Source organism: Pipra filicauda, unplaced genomic scaffold, assembly GCF_003945595.2.
Source record: "Pipra filicauda isolate LSUMZ 115617 unplaced genomic scaffold, ASM394559v2 scaffold327_size997775_pilon, whole genome shotgun sequence".
Classification (NCBI taxonomy): Eukaryota; Metazoa; Chordata; class Aves; order Passeriformes; family Pipridae; genus Pipra; species Pipra filicauda.
The window spans coordinates 278325-298600 of record NW_024104451.1 but is presented as its reverse complement, the minus strand read 5'-3'; the positions used below and the strand labels follow the sequence as shown (position 1 = coordinate 298600).

At 47.7% G+C, this 20276-nt stretch overlaps 1 protein-coding gene across 1 annotated transcript; it reads left to right on the top strand.

Moving 5' to 3' along the window:
• The first annotated feature begins 11756 nt into the window (after positions 1–11756).
• On the top strand, positions 11757–16518 carry SRSF6 (serine and arginine rich splicing factor 6). Its single transcript, XM_027740458.2, has 6 exons — positions 11757–12051; positions 12238–12386; positions 13661–13788; positions 13986–14194; positions 14803–14892; positions 15008–16518. Exons 1-6 carry the CDS (start codon positions 11945–11947, stop codon positions 15369–15371), a joined length of 1047 nt encoding a protein of 348 aa, XP_027596259.1. The 5' UTR covers positions 11757–11944; the 3' UTR covers positions 15372–16518.
• Positions 16519–20276: the final 3758 nt, after the last annotated feature.

The following is a 20276-nucleotide window of genomic DNA, read 5'->3' as shown; positions in this document are numbered from 1 at the left end:
AGGACTAGATGGATCCAGGGGTGAGAGGCGAAGAGGAGCCTGAGCAGGGAACCTCTTCCTTCATCTGCCTGATGGGAAGAGGCTCAGGTGAGGATGCTCTCAAAGGAGAGCCTGACTGGCTTTTCAAGGGCTGCTGAATGTGAGATGCAGATGAGCGCTGCTGGATCTCTGGTAAGAGCTGATGGCACAGGGCCAGGCTCACATCAGCAGCCAGACAAGCTCTTTGGTGTGGAAAGGAACAGACAAAAAGAGGACTGGGAAAACTACCCTGATCCCAAATCACTCCCAAAGAAGCTGATGTCTCTGCAAGAATAAATTCAGGGAAATTCCCTGGATTGTGATAAGCCTGGATCTGCAGGAGACAACAGTGAGGATTGAATTTTCAATGGGATGGGGCAGACTGAGCTATCATTTTATTTCTCTTCTTTGTCTCTTCACAGGGAGAACTTACCAGAGCTCAAATAACAACCCTGCAATGAATCCTTCCGGCTTTCTCTATTTGGCATCATCACAGCAGTGATTGGTATGAACATTTCTGAAGGTTAGGAGCAGTGCCATACTTCCCATCACCTTCCCTGGGAGCACCTCCCACCTCAGTACCCCGCTCTCCCGGTCCATCCCCTTGGCTGCAAAGGCAGCCCACTGTTCCCACTACCCGCACTACCCTAGGCTGTCACCTCCGGAATCTTCCTTCCCTCGGCACTCCCACCCTGTGGAGAGCCCATGGGATGGCTGGGAGCTGCCTACAGCCCAGCGCCGCACCTGGGCACTGCCAGGTCCCAGGGGTGGCAGTCTGTGATGTGTCATGTGGGTGCTCACCCCTGAGGAAAGAGCTTCATTGAACTGCTACACTTAGAGAGAAGCAGGTTAAACAATCTATTTCTCATCCCCTCCCAGAACTCCAGCATTATTAAAAGGTGCTGATGTCTCCAGATTGATACCCAGGGGCAGAGGATTTGCAAGGGAGGCCACCGGTAATTGCACGCAGACAGGCTGGTTGCTCCTTCACATGGCTGAGTGAGGTGTTCTGTGTGTCAGCTGTCACCTCTGGGCTGAACTTCACCCCTGTGCACACTTCAAGGATCTCTTATCCCTGAGAGGACACACAGCACGTGGGGTCCAAGCCAGATTCCGACTCGCCTTCCCAGAGCTCTCCCTGTGTGGACACAGGAGTGCAGGGCTGACTTGCAGACACCCCACTCCAGTGTCTGTATTGCCTAAAACCAGCTTTTCTTCCCCACTGTCCCTACAGGCAGTTTAATGTGGTTTTAGATTTAATGCCATCACTTTTCACCCTGTGCACTCTGCTTTTCTCTGCACATCCCTGTCTACCCCCCACTGAATCTCCCTGTGCCGTGTGTTTTTTACAGGGACTGTAAGCCAGGGCTTCACTAAGGTCTGGCCTAGGGCAAGTTTAGGTGCCTCCTGGGAGGTCAGACTTGCTGTAAGGACTTGAAGGCCCACATTCAGCTGACCAAGTTACACCTAAATCTCAAGGCTTCATTCCCAAGGACTGCTATGAAGAGGTGGAAGCCACTGGAGCAGCTTTCAGACATGGCCAGTGGGGCAATTCCCTGATACAGATACTGGCTCCTTAAAAAGGTTGTGTCTGCCCCTGGTAACAAGGCGTTCCCTGGGGCTCTCGTGATCATCACCAAGGCAATGCCCTGACTGAGAGGCTGGGGGATATCCTGCTCCAAGGTTCAGCCCAGCTGCCGACAGCTCCCTGTTGTAGCAAGATTGGGTGCAGTGGGAAATCCCTGCACATCACCCACAGCATCACATATACAAGAGATGGTGAGGTCACCATAGCAATAGAAAGGGTCTTTCAAAGTCCTCTGTGCCATCTCATGGAAAATCTTAGATCCACATCACACCTCAGCTGAAACCCACAGATCTGCTGCCTGTGGCCCCAGGAGCCTGGGCAATCCTCTGCACTGCTGAACCAAGCAACATCCAGGTGCCAAGAATGCAGCCAGTTCCAGTGTTTTCATATCACTTGGCAAATGCTACAGCCATGGTTTTTATTTTTCTATGGATGCATTTTAGGTTTTACTGTTAAAAAAAAATTAAATATTTAGCTTAATAAATGACACCCAAACAATCTTTTACCTATGTTTGTACTCAGTGAAAACTAAACCATTTTCATAAACAAGCTTGTCGGCAAGTTGTGGGAAAAGGTTAAAATTAAGCCGTGAATGCAAACTTTTTCTTCATGTAAGCATCTGTAATGCCTTCAAAATAGAAGGAAATTAAAAAAACAATCAACTCAGTAAAATCAGGGGAGGAGCAAATTAACAAACTATTCTTACAGAAGTTACCCTTTCTTGAAACGTCCACAAATGGGCTGATCTCCTGCTCTGTGTCATTTAAAAGGTACAAAAGTGTTCTCATTTCAGTAGCACCTTCCATCCCAGGTAAACTCAACCCAAAAGACAGCTCAGGTGTGCCAGCAGTTACCTGCAGCAGGGCCATTCTTCCTTTCTGTTCTGTGTGCTATTAAATCTCTCTTTCACACATGGCACAGCCCAGAGATGTTCTGCTGGATTTACCAGGTTAATTCTGAAGTCTGATCACATAAAGCTGTGGCAGAGAAAAATAAACTCGATGCATCCAAAGTCAAAGCCCAAAGATATAACCTTTGTGGAAAGCAGTTTGCACTGCTGAGAATAAATCTCTATCTCTGCTCATGTACAAAGATCTAAGAATAAATTATTTGATAATGTTTATCCTTGCAATGTGCATGAAAGGACATAATTCATTATATGTTTGGTGTTCAGGATGAGCAGCTGAGCACTGGCTAGCAGCTTTCTTGACTGCACAGAAATGCTCTGAGGTCCTACCACGGTGAATGAATTACTTTTCCCCTTCCTGGGCAGTGAAGGGTCACTGCCTACAAACCATTACTAAGCCCAGTCCACTCTCATGTGCCAGATGCCTCCATGTGTCCCCCAACACTGTCCCAGAGGGTGTTTTCATGTCATCCACCACCATCACAGCTCCTGATGGCTTTTGCCCTCATCTCTGCTCTGCTCACCCGATCTGCTGGAGCTGGGGCTCCTCCAGAGCTTCTGGCAGCAGGCTCCCACCCTCCTGCTTGGCTTCATTGTGGTGTTCCAGCTGAAATCCTTGCCAGAAGAGCCTTCCACCAACCAGGCCAGCACAGCTCATCAAGAGCCAAGGGCATGGGCACAACCTCCACATCCCACCAGCTTCATGACTTGGCAGTGGATTAATGGCTGGGGTTTGATAACCTCAAAGGTCTTTTCCAACATCAATGGCTCTATGGTTCCATGGACAGCTGCACTAGCAGGTCAGCCATCCTACTGACAAGCCTTGACCCTCCACTTCCTTCCAGAAATATTTTTATTCCAGCCACCCTTGTTGCAAACTTTGCCCCTTCCCCATGGTTGGGAAGGAGGACTGACAGGCTGCTTCAGAGAGGAGATCAGCCTTTCATCTCCTCCCAGAGAAATCAGCTCTTTGGATCTCCAGCTCATAAGGGTTTAGGTGTTATTAATACTGTTGGGAGTGGCATTTTTAATGCTAATTAAGTTTCAGCCCAAGGCAAGAAGGCCAAGTATTGTGGGCAGCACAAAAAAGGACTCATAAGAGGGATTCACAGAAATTAAAGAGTTTTTCCTAAAAGAAAAAATAAATCTGTGATTAATTTCCTTAATGCAAAGAGCATATTCTAGGACGTGAGTTTAACGACTCAACACTTCTGCTGCAGTGTCACAAAGTCCCTCCATTTATCTAGCTCGAGTTCAGAGAATTTCTGGGTTTTATTCAGAATAAAAAGTGCTGAACCCCAGGGCAAGGAGAGTAGCCAGAGAAGGGGATAGAAGCCCCCCAGGATGGAATGCAAAGGGACTCAACAAATCACCATCCTCAGACCAGACTTGAGGTTCTGGAGTCCCATCCACACCCACCTGCCAACCTGTGCCTATACCAGGCCCTCCCCATCCTGAGATTCCCTACACCTGTGGCTGGCATTGGAGGGCTGGGAGAGCAGGACACCCAGGAATGGGGACAGGCAGGGCTGGTGTTGGCAGCCCCTGCCTGTGTAGCAGTGGCTGGGTACTGATGGTCATCCTGGCCATGGGTCTGGTAGGTGTCAGGGACAGGCAGTGAACGCTGATCGGGGCATCCCTGGGGCTCCTCGTGCCAGGACCCACCCACAGTGAGAAATGTCAGCCATGCCTGATGCAAACCAAGAGCAGATGGACAAAGGCTGGGAAGCAGATGGAGGGAAGGAAATTTGGACCTAATCTCAAGACCCCAAACTGTCTCATTAGAAAAACCACATCCTGGGCAGCTGGCTGAGTGGCGGAGCAGCCTGCAAAGGTGGAGAGGAGAGGATGAGAGAGGAGTTACCACGCACGACCTGTTCCTGTCACTGGTGAGGTCAAAGGAGCTCCCAAGGGATACCACACACCCTGCCTTGTGCTGGATGTGGACAGAGATGGTAACTTCCTCAGCTCCTGAGGGCATCCAGCCCACAACACTCCAGGCAAGTAAATCCAGGAAAGGCTGGAAGCCCCTGTAACAACCCAGCAGCAGGCCACTCCTGGGTGTTCCTTCACCTCACGCTCCAGGCCAGAAACCCTGGTGCTGGCAATGCCACGCTGGCATTGTGCTCATGTGCTGACTGTTTCTGGAGTGATGGGCAAGGCACAGCATTGTGTACCTTGTGTACCCAGGGTAGGGCTGTGCACTGGGATGGCACTGACAGCTCTTGGGTGGCTTCTTCTCACTCCCTCAATCACCTCCTTGCCTGCCTCCCTCTGGTCCTGCCCATGCCCGGGTCCCCCGGCTGCAGCACGTGCAGGGACAATGATGGGAACTGGGGGCAATGGGGATGTGGAACTGGGCGCAATGGTAGCAGGTTTGGTGCCTGTGCTGGTTTCTACACCCCTCTGCTGGGCAGCCAGCACAATCGCTAAATAATGTGGCAGGAAGTGCAGAAAGAAGGCTGGCAGAAAAGGGAACAAAAACCCAACACCTTTTTAAAATGAAAACGCCAGGGAAAGAAAATTATTTCATTACAATTTTCCAGTGTGGAAGATTACCACCAGCCCTGTGGCCAGCCTAACTAAAGTCCATGTGAACATCCCCTGTGCTAGCTCTGCCTGGGGAGACAAAATCAGATCTGTGATTTTCATCAGGAGAATTCTTAAAAAAAAAAAATAAAAGCTGGGAATTCTTGCCCTGCTCTACCAGATATTGGTATCTAGAAGACCTGCATAGCAGGCATATGAAAATAATCACTCATCTTTTACATTTTCATAAGGCAGCAGAGGCTGGGGATTTGGGCTTGGAGACATCCCAGATCAGAAGTTTCTAAGCTCAGACAAAGGTTTCCCATGCGTTCTGTGATATGGTTTAACCTCAGCCCTGCACAGACACTTGCTCACCCCAGTGGGACAGGGGAGAGAATCTAAAGTGAGAAAACTTGTGGATTTTATCCCATGAAAAAAGGGAAAGCAAAAGCTGAACATGCAAGCAGAGCAAAACAAGGAATTCATTCCCCACTTCCCAGGGGCAGGCAGGTGTTCAGCCATCCCCAGGACAGTCAGGTTCCATCATGGTAAGGTTGACCCGGGAAGGCAAACACCATCGGTACAAATACCCCCCCTTTCCTTCTTCCCCCCACTTTTTATACTGTTTATACTTTTTATACTATTCCAGACCATGGTCTGGAATATCCCTGGGGTCAGTCATCGCAGCAGTGTCTCTCCTCAAGCTACTCACTGGTGGGGTGAGGAGCAGAGCAGGCCTTGATTATGTCAGCCCTGCTCAACAGGAACTAAAACATCCCTCTGTTATCAGGACTGTTTTCAGCACAAATCCAAAACATAGCCCCATACCAGGTACTGTGAAGAAAATTAACTCCATCCCAGCCTAAACCAGCACATTCCATACCATTTATGTGATGCTCAGGTCCCACACTGTTCACACAACCTCATTAATCATCAGCCACCTTCCCATTCTCTGATATAATACACAGATATCATTCCCCTAGTCTATGTGTAAAATACAAGTGCCCTAGTCCACTGTGTAAAGTGCCCGTAAAATGTCCACAAATATTCACAAAGTGACCACTGAGTTCATTGAGTCCATGACTATGGGCTCTATCTGTTCTGGTGGTTACTCAGGGCAGGAAAGGTGCTGTGTTTGTGGAGTTACTGGGCATCAAAGCTAGCTCAGGTCGGGTCACTGCTGCAGTGGCACTTCCTCTTGTACAGCTTCTCTACAGGTTTGGGTGCTTCCTGCTATGGTAATTCCATAACATGAATCTCATATAATGGGCTACAACAATTTAAAGGTATTTCCATTACAACTTCCACCCCTCGTCCCTTTGGACCAGACCATCAGGTTTAACATTGAAATGAACTCCTCCTTCCTCCCCTGCCCCTGCTCTGGCTTGGATTTAATCACAGACTGCAGTCTCTTAGGGGTGTACCTGCTCTAAGTGGAGCCTTATCCACGAGCCACAGTCTCTCCAGAGATATACCTGCTGTGGCTTAGACTAATCCACAGCTACAGTCACTCTGAGGTGCACCTGCTCCAGCGTGGCCTCATCCAGGGACCACAATGCCTTCAGAGACACACCTGCTCCAGTGTGACCTTACCCATAGCCACAGTTCCATTGGGAGTGACCCTGCTCCAACATGGCCTTAACCATGCCTTCAGTCCCTTCAGGAGCGTACCTGCTCTGTGTGTGCTTATCCACGGCCACATACTTTCAGGTGCTCCAGCATGACCTTGTGCATGGACACTGATGCTTCAAGGTGTACCTGCTGCAGCATGGATTTATCCCACAGCCACAGATGCTCTGAGATGTACCTTTTCCAGCATAGACCTATCCTTGGGCCACAAATGCTTCAAAGGTACAGCTGCTGTGGGATGGACATGACCACAGCCAAACACTTGGAGATATACCTCCTCTGGCCTGGACTTATCTATGGCCACAGATGCTTCAGGGTGTCCTGCTCCCACGCGGACTCATCCCCAGCTCCCAGTCCCTTCAGCTGGAGCTCACACTGGAGTCCCAGCCTGTCTAGTGCAGCAGCACAGACACAGCACATGGGTAGTGCCCTGGCCACCCGCAGTCCAGACCCATCGCCATGGCTGTTACCAGGGTGTTCCCAGACACAGCACAGAGGGGTGATCAGCATCACAGTGAGTAGGGAAAGCTGAAAGCTGCCACTAACAAGAACCAGGCTTCAATCGACATAGTTGAGCCCCATGGAAAGCACAGGAGCTGTCAATTAATAGCTAAACAGAACTAACAGCTATAAATTCCATCTGGCACACTCCAATCAAATTTGTCGTTGTCTTGAACCCTTTGAGCCCCACACTGTGTACCAAAAAGGAGTGTTGTGGACTGCTGCACACACAGGCAAAGCAAACCAAGGAATTTATTCCCCTCTTCCCATGGCAGGCAGGTGCTCAGCTATACCCAGGACAGCTGGGCTCCATCACAGTAACAGTGACTTGGGCAAACAAACATCATCACTCAAAACATTCCCCCCTCTTCCTTCTTCCCCGCCTTTACATGTAAGAATGACTCCATTATGGTCTGGAATATATCCCTGGGGTCAGCTCTCCCAGCTGTGTCCCCCCAACTGCTTGTGCTCTGCCAGCCGCCTTGCTGGTGAGGAGCAGAACAGCCCCTGATTGTGTCAGCCCTGCTCATCAGGAACTAAAACAACCCTGGGTTATCAGGACTTTTTTCAGCACAGATCCCAAACACAGCCCCATACCAGCTACTGGAAGGAAAATTAACTCCATCTCAGTCCAAACCAGCACAATGTTATTAACACAGCAGTGTGGATCTAGACCCTCCATGTACATAGATCAACTGATTTTTATAAAAATACATAAGATAAGCTCAAATTACAGCCCTTCTCTACAATCCTCAAATTGAATAATATGAGAAATTTGGGTTCAGAGTGTAATTGTTGCTATTTCTGGGCACAGATTGGATGGCATTCCTCTTCTGACCTTCCTCAGGAGCAGGCAGGATCTCCACCTGATATAGAGAGTCTGTGACCAGGCAGCAGATGCAGTAGTCCACGTAACCTCATCCAGTGCTACTGGTGAGAAGAATAAGCACTTTCACAGCCCAAGAATATCCATTTCTCCCTGTACGTATGAGCTCTATCTGTACCCACTCAGCCCCATGCTGGGAGCCCCTGCTCAAACTGAGGTATCATGGGGGAATGAATCCATTTGCAGGAGAGAGAGGAAGAGCCTGAGAGCCAGGACAGCCCCCATGAAGCCATGCTTGGCTGCTGTCCTGGACTGGGCACTTCAAAGACTATGCCCAGAGGGGACCTACAAGACATATGAGGACATTCCCTCACATTTTGCAAAAGAAACAGTGGAAAAAAGTCCCATCTGAGCCACTAATGCACAGACAGTGACAGTCAGTTCAGCAGTTCTCTACATATGTGTCAGGGGTCCCATTTTGGTCCAAAGCCCAGGAGTCAGTGACCGGAGTGTGATGTGATATGGACAAGGTGATGGGAGAGGGAAGCATAACAGAAACAGTCAGACACTTGATAGTAGCCTCTGGAGACACCAGTCTTGCGACAAACAGCTGGGACATAACAAATTCAAGATACGCATAATTTAGACTGTTTTCATCATCATCGTCATCATCGTGGCCGGGCTTTGCGAACGAAGATTTGGGAAGGACTCTACTCACACTTGCTACAAGCGCACCGGTGGCTAAAAAGACCGGTGTGAGATAGACAGGTCCGGTTGCAAAAGGCACAGCGGAAGGACTCCTTAGGTGGTATCAACAAGATACGGTTCTCTCTACATTGTCTTTTCTCCTTGTAGTGGGAATGTTGATATTTTTTGGTCTGTGTTTGGCCCCAGCCACCTGTAGTAGTTCACTGATAAAACAGAGAATTCGTCCTTGTAGGGAGAACTTCTGTATAAACCATTTTAATTGGTGTTCTATTATTGGTTCATTGTTTGCCAAGGGCATTTGAAGGAGAAGGTGAGGAAGAGAGGAGGAAGGCTCGACCCTCGACTCAATTAGAAAAGACCCCCGAAGCAGACTGCACATGCGTTAGGGGATTTCCAAAATTCTCACGCATGCACTGAAGGGATGAAGTTATATTACTAAGAGGGTGGGATTGAGAGCCTCTGGCGGGGCAGTGCTGGCCACGCCTTCCCGAGCAGAGGTGCTCATTGACTGTATGAAAAGCAAACAGGTTTTTTGGTTCAGGTTCACTTGCTCTACATGAAGGATCAAGTTGCCTTTAGCGGGGTCGCCTGCTGTCGTGGGAGCCTGCTAACCCTCCGGAAAACGCTGCTGCTGCAGAGGGCTTTATAGTCTTTGGAGTGGGTAAGATCATCTCATAAATGACACCTAGGTGAGTAGGGTGTCGTACTTTCCTCTTTAGTTTTCCCCTTCTCCCGAGTGCCCGTTTCTTTTTTGTTAGCCACCTTTTGTAATAAATATTTGCGTTACTGCGTTCCAACGGTGTCTGGGTTTTCAAGTTTCAGTATGTCTCGAACCCTCCCTAATACACTCCTCGAGAGTGATCCTGCGTGCGTTCTCAAAAGAAGCAGCAGTGTTAGAGATAGTGTGTCTCCAGACCTCCTGATTGGAGACCAGAGTAGACCAACGATGATGATCGATATGGCCATAAGACATTCATATCTGCCCATACCTGCTGCTGGCATGGCTGGAGAAAGAACATGAATTTCACACTGAGGGCTCCTCTGACATCAGATTACAGGAAATAACCACAAGTCAAATATTAGCTCTCAATAAGACAGACAAATTATATGTGATACTTTTATTGGATTAATAATAAAAGGCTAGTAGAAGGCTACCAGAGCTCTGCTTCATATGTTACAGATTATGATTAATTAGATTCAAATCTTTGTACAGAAAGATCAGAGCCTTTCGCTTTTCAGAGGGAAAAAGCTCCAGTTGATTTGGTGGATCAAGCCATAAAACTAATGCACCAGAGGGGCTTATCCTGGGTCCCAAGGGTTCATCCTGAGTCCCAGGGGTCAGGAACACCCATCCCTTTGGGTGTGAGGAAAGCTATTGATTCATAGGCTGAACCTTCTGCCACGTGTGCTCGTGTGTATCAGGAACAGGACTGCCAAGTCAAGGGTGTAAAAATGATAGGATGCAACAGAGAGAGGCCAGGGAAATGGCCTGGAACCACTGATCTGGAAGGATGGAGAAGATAATTTGATCTTATCTGCATCCGCTTTGAGCAACCTCTACCAGCCTGCCTGGACTGTGTGAGAGGTGAGGTTCACCTCTGGTCGCTGTGTCACTGTTTTACAGCCAGTTCTTGCCTTCCAGGGTTTCTGACAGACCATAAGAGAAGGCATAAGACAGCACAGGGTTGGGGCCATCTTAGTTACAGCCAAGGCTGCTCAGAGAAGTCCCTAAATGGCCTTCTCTTTCTGGGCCCCAGGCTGGTCCTAACCCAGCCACCAAGCAACTCAAGGTGAGAGAAGGATAGAGAAAGAAACAATGTGAAAAACACATCACTGACTATGGGGGACGAACAGTGAAAAAAGGGCAGGGGTGTGAGAAGAAAAGATTTGCAAATGGTTTGAGCAGGCACTGGAGGGGTATATGGCACCCAGTGAGGAGGCACCTTGAAGATCCTTTATTCCTCCTCAAGGATGGAAACAGAAAAACAAAACAAAATGGTAAGACACTAATATGAATCCTCTGTCCCTTTCCATGTGGCCTCAGCAAATCTCACTCTGTTGCCACGTGCCAAGAGCTTTGAGAAGTTCCACCAGAGAGGCCTTGTGCTCACTCCTGCTCAGTATGGCCCTGAGCTGAACAGGCTAGTTGTCATCCACTTCCAGGGATGTTCTCCCCAGAAAAGGCAGCGATGTAAACATCAGCTGTGGGCTGAGAGCTTAGAGACTGCATGGACTTGATCTTGCCATGAAGAATTTATTTTTCCTTGTTGGAATGGGGAAAGGAATTCCTTATACTTAGAGGCACAGATGTTGAAATGAGCATGATCGACTATGGCAGAGCAGCTTTTATGGGCTGCGAGGAAAACATTGAAGGGCAGATCATTGGAGAAAGGCAGTTCCTTAAGGCTCTGATCCTGAAGAGCATCCACTTGCAGGGAAGCCCTGAAGAACGGGCTGAGCTTTCCTCCTTATCCTTGAACTTCAGTACAGGCTTGCACAGTTTTCACCAGGCACGGGATGGTTTAGCGAGCATGACTAACTGGGTTGTTTCCAGTGAGTCTTACATGCGGCTCCGTAGGTGCCAGCACAGACAATTCCAAGTGAATATCCATATCAAGGGTTTTTAAATTTGAGCCAGAGAATTGTTACCCTTTGGGGAGAACAGGAACGGAAAATAACAGAATGCAGCTGTAGTGGGAAGAGAAGCTTTGGGATCAGACACTACAACCTGCAGTTATCTCAAAGTAGACACAAATGACTTAAACAAATGGATTATTTTACATTTCAAGTCTTTGGTAGAATTCATCTTTCGTTTCCGGGAGGAGGGGCGCGCGCACGCGCGCGCAGGACCCGCACATGCGCAAAGCCGGCCGCGAGTCTCGCGCGCCCACGGGACCCCGCCCGCATCCCCGCGCGTGCCCGCGCAGCGCTCAGCGGCCGCACCGCTAGCGCGCGCGAGGGCGCGCACGCGCGTTCCCTCCGCCTGCCGCCCGCGCGCAGCAGAGCGTTAGCGCGGTGACGTCAACGCAGGCCCCGCCCCCCCGTATAAAACCGGCGGCGGGCGGCGGGCGCCATTGTGGTGCGCCAGGCCCGGCCGAGGGGAGCGGGTTCGCTGCGCCTTCACCCCTCGCGCCGCCAGCGCTCGCTCGCTCCCTCCCTCTCCCTCTCTCTCTCTTCCTCTCCCCTTCCTGTTCCTCTCCTTTCCCTCCTTTCCTCCCCCTCCCACCCCGCCGCGGATATGCCGCGCGTCTACATAGGCCGCCTGAGTTACCATGTCCGGGAGAAGGACATCCAGCGCTTCTTCAGCGGCTACGGCCGCCTGCTCGAGGTCGACCTCAAAAACGGGTGAGCACCGTCCGTCCGTCCCTCCCGAGAGCCCAGGGCCGAGCCCGTCCATGTCGCGGCCGCTGCCGCGTGGCGCCGGCACAAGATGGCGGCGGCGATGGGGGAGCGGGGGGGCCGCGACACCGACCCGGGGCAGCGTCACCGTTCCTCCGCCGCCGCCTGACTGGGCCCTTGTCCTACCCCCAGCTACGGCTTCGTGGAGTTCGAGGACTCCCGCGACGCCGACGATGCCGTGTACGAGCTGAATGGGAAGGATCTGTGTGGGGAGCGGGTGATCGTGGAACACGCCCGCGGCCCCCGCCGCGACAGGGACGGCTACAGCTACAGCAGCCGCAGTGAGTCCGGGCCCGTCCCTCCCCGCGGGGCGAGGGGCGGCGGCGGGCAGGGGCAGGGCCGGGGGCGAGGGAGGCTCGGCTGGGACCGAGCCCCGGGGCTGGAGGGGTCGCTAGCGGGGGGTACCCGGCGCACCGCAAGGGCTGCAGCGTTTTCCCCGGCACCAGCGATGCGCTCTGGTATCCCGTAGCACTTCTGGCCGCGAAATCACGGCCTTCTAGAAAGGGTTTGATCTGTTGATTTGGAGGCTCCAGTATTGGGAGCGTTTAGATGTTACAGCGATGTTGCATCAGTAGTGTTAATATATAAATATGGTTGCGTAATTGGGGGAGAATCGCTCAGCTGTGAACTTTCATGTGAATGTTTCAGTTGGGTATATGGGAGGGGCGGGGGGAGGTTTTGGAGCAGGAATCTGTTGTGCTAAGGGGTGGGTGTTGTAAATATTTCAGCTCACTCATGTAAGTTGCTTGAGTGAGCTCTGTAGAGTCTAACCGGCCTAGTACTGTAATGAAGAGTACTAAGGTTGATTTTTTAATGGTCTCTGGAAGCGTGGTGTTGGGGGGGGGGGAGGGTTCTGTCTTTTTAAGAAAAAATCAAATGTATGTTGTTTTAAAATTGTTGCATGTTCAATTCAAACTTTTTAACAAGTCCTTGATGTTTCAATTTAAAAGTGACCAGTGGGGCTGAGGCTGTGTCCACTGAGGCTAAGATGACTGCCTTTCCTGGCCATGGCTTTTCCATACATTGTGTGACCCTTGCCCTATGACCCTTTGGCTGACCTTACCGGAAGCCATGACGACAGCAGCCTTTTGCCATTAGACGCAGGGTGATGGTGAGGATTCCAAGGGTTAGACAAAACTGGTTAAACTGAACTAGGTGACTGTTACCTTGCGTGTTTTGTGGCCAAACCACCACCAAAAACCTCATACTGTGATGTAAGTACTTAGTGTAACTAGTAAACGTTTTTGTAAAATGTAGAAATGCATGTAATCAGTTAAGTTTTATATTTTACAATGTTCTGTAAAATAAAACTTAGCAAGGTGAATCTAATAAGGAGCAGTCACTCTCTAACAGATCTTAGGAGCACAGACTTGTAGGATTTTAGTCTGTTTGATTTGCCATTAATGTAGATTATGGCAAAATTGCAAAGTTTGTTGGAGGCTTAGAGAAATAAAGTCCTACTCCAGTAAATATGACTGTTAAACTAACTTTTTCAGAACATTGACCTTTTGTCATGCTAGGGGACGATCTAACTTTGTTTCTTTGTACAATCAAGGTGGGGGTGGTGGCGGATATAGCAGTCGCAGACAATCAGGACGAGATAAATATGGACCACCCGTTCGTACAGAGTTCAGACTGATTGTTGAAAATCTTTCCAGTCGCTGTAGTTGGCAGGATTTGAAAGTACGTATTGATATTCTATTGTGGAGCCTGTTGTGATAAGCAGAAAGCAATAGCTTCCTTTAATAGCAGTGTTGATATTGATAATGAATTAGAAGTAATTGAAAACTGTTTGTATGTGGATGTTTGCATGCACTAAGTGCTGCTTGCAGAGCCTCAGCCTGTGGTGTGTTCTGTAACTGTTCCTCTGCTCCCCGAAGGATTTCATGAGGCAGGCTGGGGAGGTGACCTATGCAGATGCTCACAAAGAACGTACGAATGAAGGAGTGATTGAATTCCGGTCATACTCGGACATGAAGCGTGCCCTGGATAAACTGGATGGCACAGAGATAAACGGCAGGAAGATCAGGCTCGTTGAAGACAAGCCACGCTCAAGCCATAGGCGATCCTACTCTGGCAGCAGGTCAAGGTAACTCTCCAAACATGTCAGTCACTGGATCAAGACACTCAGAATGGGGATAGGTACCCTACCTGCAGTAGTCATCTTCAGCTGATGCGATAGTTACCTTCAGCTGATAGTTTAGGAATAGGATGGGGCCTGAGAAGGTAGAAGGAATTATTTTATGCAATACAGCAAAGCCAGGTTTGAGCAGTTTTTTCACACGGGAAACCTCAGATATGATTAACTGATGGTACACTGAGTCTGGGTGGGTTAGTAGTGTGTATTGGTGTGGCCATCCTTGCTCTTGAGAAGTTCTGTAGCAGCTTTTCTCTGTTAGATTATGCTACCAGATAGCATAATGCATTAGATACATGTGGGAAGAGATTCTTCCCTGTGAGGGTGGTGAGGCACTGGCACAGGTTGCCCAGAGAAGCTGTGGCTGCCCTATCCCTGGAAGTGTTGGATGGTGCTTTAGCATCTGGTCTTAGTGGAAGGGGTCCCTGCCCATGGCCGGGGGTTGGAACCAGATGATCTTTGAGGTCCCTTGCATCCCAAGCCACACTATGACTCTTCTAGATGATGCAGGGCACACGAGGCACAGAAAAAGGGGCGAATTAAATTTTGAATGTTTGTAGGTCACGGTCCAGGAGACGATCTAGAAGCAGAAGTCGGAGAAGTCGGAGCAGCCGCAGCAGGTCCCGTAGTGTCTCCAAAAGCCGTTCGCGGTAAGTGCCACAGTGTTAACACTGTCAGTACAGGGACTGCTGCTCACTGACAGATATTTACAGGCACTGTAAGTACACTTCAGGTCACACAGAATAAACTGTCTCTCTTTAAAAGATCTAAATCCAGGTCACGAAGCAAAGACCGCTCACGTTCCAGATCCAAAAGCAGGAAGTCCAGATCAAAGAGCAAATCGAAACCCAAGTCTGACAGGGGTTCACGCTCTCACAGCAGATCCAAGGAGAAGTCTGAGAAGTCTCGGTCCAGATCGAGGTCCAGGTCTCGCTCTCCCAAAGAAAATGGTAAAGGAGATGCTAAGTCTAAGTCCAGGTCAAGGAGCAGGTCTCGTTCCAATTCTCCGCAGCAGCAGCCATCTGCCAAGGCTCGTTCTGAGTCACCACCCAAAAGAGCTGCATCCAGGTCCCGCTCCAGGTCCCGTTCAAAGTCTCGCTCACGAACAAGATCTAGTTCAAGGGATTAGAACTAGAACTCTCATCTTGCACACTATTATGGAACATTTTCCTACCTGTCAGGCCATTAGTGTTACGTTAGTACTTCAGAGGCTGTTTTTTTCTCTTGCAGGATTGAATGGCCTAAGAATTAAGTCATGAGGCATAAAGGTTTAATTTGTATTCCAAATTTGGCAATATGAGATGGGATGGTGGTACAAAGCAGGGAAGGTCCCCCTTTTGTAGAAATTCAGCTGAAAGTTTGATTTTATAGCAATTCTGCAGGAGTAACTTGAGTACTCTTAAATGCAAAGTGGTTTTTATATTAAAAATAAACTGAATATAAACAGGCTAAAATCTGGGCTCTTTTGAAAGTATCCTTTTTTCTTATTTTTTTTTTTTCATTACATTAGAGCTATGGGTGTCATTAGCTTCATAGGTTTCAGAGTGCTGCCAAAGTCAGGATTGCCTTGCTGGGCAGGTCACACAGTTCTCTGGTTTATCATAATTTTGGAAGCAGGCCACAAATTATATAAACCAGTAACAGTAGTAGGAAGATTTTAGACCAGCAATAAACTCAAGTTGGAGGATTTATGTTGTATCTTAACTTGCCAAAAGAACATTCCCCCCATACTGTGACTGTATTCAAGGTAATAAGGGTACTCTGGAACCTGTATCCTACAGTATTGCTGAAAACCCCTTCATTTCAGACTTGAAAGAATTAAAGCTTTCTGATGTTTTTTGCTTGAATATCAAGTGTCATTGTTGTCATACACAGAGGTGTCTCTTGGCTGTGGTCCAAGTCACTAGTGTGTTGTATGGTTTGTCAGCCTCTAAATCTCTATTGGATATGAAACCCAAGTAAAGAAATCTGTCTTCCCACCCCTTTGACTCACTTACGTTAACGTTTTGCTTCAGACTAGAACTATAATCCTCTTGTGTGTAGGTCTGAACTTTATTGGAAATGTAATCTCTTGGAGCTAGAGTTCTAGTTTTAACAAAAGCTTTGCTAAACCACAGTTGCCAATTCACTTAAATTGTGGAATAGGACTCATCCCAAAAATTCCCCTTTATAGCTACAATGATTTTTGTAAGATGCAGTAGCAAACATTAGAACTGCCTTGTACTCTTTATACAGCGTGTAGTTTGACTTGTATAAAATTAAATTGGTGACTCAAACTCTTGTGTTCATTGCAGTGTAATGGGATTCTTGTTCTGCCTCGTGCTGGGGAAGTCACAATTTATTCTGCTGTTGTGAAGAAACTAGTGAGAGACTTGGTAGCTCTTGAAATGCCCTTGACCTTGTGCTTGAGAGGTCATGAGCTCCTTCTGTCCCAGTTTGTCACCTGGTCCTTTGTGCAGATTGGCTGGGTGTGACAGCTGCATCTCTGGTTCCAATTCACACCATCTGCCCAGGGGAATTGGGTCAGGCATGGGGCACATGTGAAGTGTGACTTGATGCCCATTTTTTCTCTCCTGGAATTGCTTGATGATACAAAAAATTACCTTCAAATTCAGTTTCTTGCCTTTTTCGATCGTCTCTAGAAAGCTGGACTTTCTTGCAGGTGAGTATCCGTACTAGCGCCAGAATGGAGGAGCGCAGTCACATGCCTGGAACCTGAAGTGAATCCATGCCTTGTGTTGCCATAAGGTCAGGTTACTGTTGCTTTTGCACGGTATACACTTCTCTGTGCTGTTTTTATCTCAAGAATGGAAAAAAACAACTGGACTTGAGCTGCCAGACGGAGCTTCCCTAGGATTGTTAATACAGCTATGGAGCCTGACAGATAATTCTGGCATGGCTAAACCAACACTTCTGAGTACTTGGTACTGCAGTGTTACCTGCATGACTCTGGGGGGGTTAATTTGTGATAAGGAAATTTTGTTTTAAATTGAAGCTGTTTTAGTGAAGGCGGTGCATTTGTAGCTTAATGACTAGAAAAATTGTTTTGCAGTCTTGATCACTGCAGGTGGTACCTCTGGCTTTGGATTTCAAACAGGAGGGGAGTACCAGGGGTTTCCTGCAGAGTTCATACTGTGAGAAGAAGGTTAATGCAGACTTACAACCTAAGCTACACTTGAGGAAGTATTTGCCTCCCTTAAACCTACCACAGGTATTAAGCTGCCTTGGTTTTACTTACGCTGATCATGGAGTAGGTCAGACTTGAAGGAGAACTGCTCCTCTATGTAAAACAGAGCTTCATGGAAAACTGTTCCTCTAGTAAAATACACACCACGCTCCTCAAAAGAAGCACTGAGCTCAGAGCTCAGCAGATTGAAAGATACATATGTGTATTTCCAGTATCTCTCTCTGTGGTAACAAGATGTTGACAATTACTTTTTTTTTGCACACACATATACAAGTAAACCTTTGTTTCTAAAACTGACCCCCAGTGCCTGACCCCTGAGGATATCTTGGCCTTGGAGTGGCTGTGGGCACCCCAGCCTTGGTCAGCACTGCAGAATGATGGCTCTTAACAACTACGCTCAGCTTTCTGAGGTTGCTGTGACAAATGGTCATGTTTGATTGAAGTCCTCTTTACGCATGAATTGCAGGGAGGGACCGGATTGGATTTAACCAGCTTGCCTGCAACTCCTTTAAATATCGGTATTTCTTCTTGTGTTACTGGAGCCACATTCGCTGTCTTCCTTGGCGTTGCGAAAGACAAACAGCTCCTTAGTGTGCAAAGGAAGCAGGGGTTCCTTGGCATGACTTGCGTCCTTTTGGATGTGTTTCCTCTGGAAAGCCGGTAGGATTTTGGTAGTGCCATATCCTGAGCCAGCACAATTAAGTGAAAGGCTTGTCAAAATGCTGTAGAGAATTTGCCAGCAAAACCCAAACACCCTCAGCATTCCAGCTCTATCAGCACAGTTTTTTTTCTGGGAGTGGAACACTCTGGGACTAATGTGTGTTTGTGAGCACAAGTGGTATTATTCCTGACATCTCTTCTGGGTTTTCAAACTGGATTTTGCTAGTCTTTTACCCTTCTATGAAATTTATCAGACTTGTATGCTGGCTGCCTTTTGCTTTGTCTGCAGCAGTAGCAATAGTCAAGGACAAAACCATCTGGAGTTGCTCATATCTCAGTTTTTAACCTGATCCTGGAGCCAGCTTTCTGGGGACATGCTTCAGAACTGGGCTACCTGACTTTTTTTTTATTTCTAATTTTTTGCATCAATGTAAGTTTGTCCTTAAAAAGACAAAAGAGAAACATGCCTTCTCATCAAATATGGGGGGCAAGATTGACAAAACCCTGGTGTCCTGTAGCAAATTGTGAAGGAGAAACCAACACTACTGTAAAAAAAAAAAAAAAAAAAAAAGATGAGACTTAGAAACTGGGGCTGTATTTGCAGTCTGGTCCTGGCCTTTTCCAGTATTTGAAAAAGCATCCCATCTTGTATTTTGGTTTTTGACATAAATGAAGTTTCATCCTTTAATCTTAGAATCACAAACTGGTTTGGGTTGGAGGGACTTTAAAGATCATCTTGTTCCACTCCCCTGCTATGGGCAGGGGCATCTTCCATCCCCATCCAACCTGATCTTGGACACTTCCAGGGATGGAACATCCACAACCATTGTTCGATTCACTTTTTATTTGCTTCTACATCATGAAGAGCATGGAACAGTATGTTGTCTTGCTGTAAGGAAGAACACAACTTCTTTGATTAACACTAAAGTGTCACCTTGCAGTATAGTATCATGGTTGGAGTAGAGCTGAGTGGCTGGAATAGGTGACACTGCTTTTTTCTACTATAACATTTCTACCTCTACATTTTGTGGGTTTAGAGTCCATTTACAACTGGGAGATTACTCTGTCCCTAACCCAGATTGTAACTGCCTTTGGATGAGCAGTGGGGATGAGCATTTAAAACATGATTCTTTGATTTATTATTCACACATGGAATAACTTGAGCTATTTCCGATTCCTACTTGAGTCTAGTTCAGGTTGGCACTGTAACGTCCACAAAGCAATTTCATACCATCAAAGAGCAAAAGCTGGGAAAGTAGGAACTTGGCTCAGGAAATCCCAACAATTAAGCTGAGCTGCTGTTGGAATGTCCTTGAAAGGTGGTGCAGATGTTATGACAGTTAAAGATGCATCATAAAGTTGTTGAGGGTAGAGGTCGTGCTACACCATCAGCAGCTCTTTGCTGTGTCCTTGGCGCTTTGTAAGGGCTGTTTAAAGTGAACAGGAACATGGTACTTTGAAAGGTGAGAAGCAAAGCTAACACAAACCAAAAAGCTAACCAAAACTAACACACATTGCTGTGTATAGTGGCAGCAGTTCAGGCATTTTAACTATGTGTACTTGGAATCGTAACATTCTCTGTCACACCGTGATCAGCCCTTTTCCCCCTTTTCTTTTGTGGTTAGGTAGAAAGGATCAAATGGCAAAATGCAGGCTCTTAACTCTCATGGCTTCTTCACACATTACTATTTTGCCAAATGTGTGTGTAGATGCCAGAGGGGAAGTTTTAGCTGTTTCATAATCCAATTAAAAAATGGCAATAAATAAGCTGCTCTGAAGTGGCTCATAAACTTCCACCCTTTTAGCAATGTCTGTCACCACCAGGGCTAAGTTGGATGCACATAGGTGTGTTTCTGTACAGGAAGGAATGGAGCACAGCAGCTGGTATGATCCGTACCACTGAAAAAATGCTGACCATAGGAAGATAGCTCATGCATGACTCAGGATGTACTTCACAACAGCTTGTACTCCTACTCAAATTTTGGGCTTGAATCTGTGTGATTCTCTGACTCGAGGGCAATATCCTTTTCCTCTTATTCACAGAAGGCGAGTTCTGCAGGCTCGTCTAATTTAGAGTATCTACAATACTCTTTTTACTCATTTTAAAAGCAAAAGCTTAAGTATTACTCCAATGTTTTACCTTTGGGTAAGAACTGAGTACAGTGATTTCAGTCCAAAATACTGAAA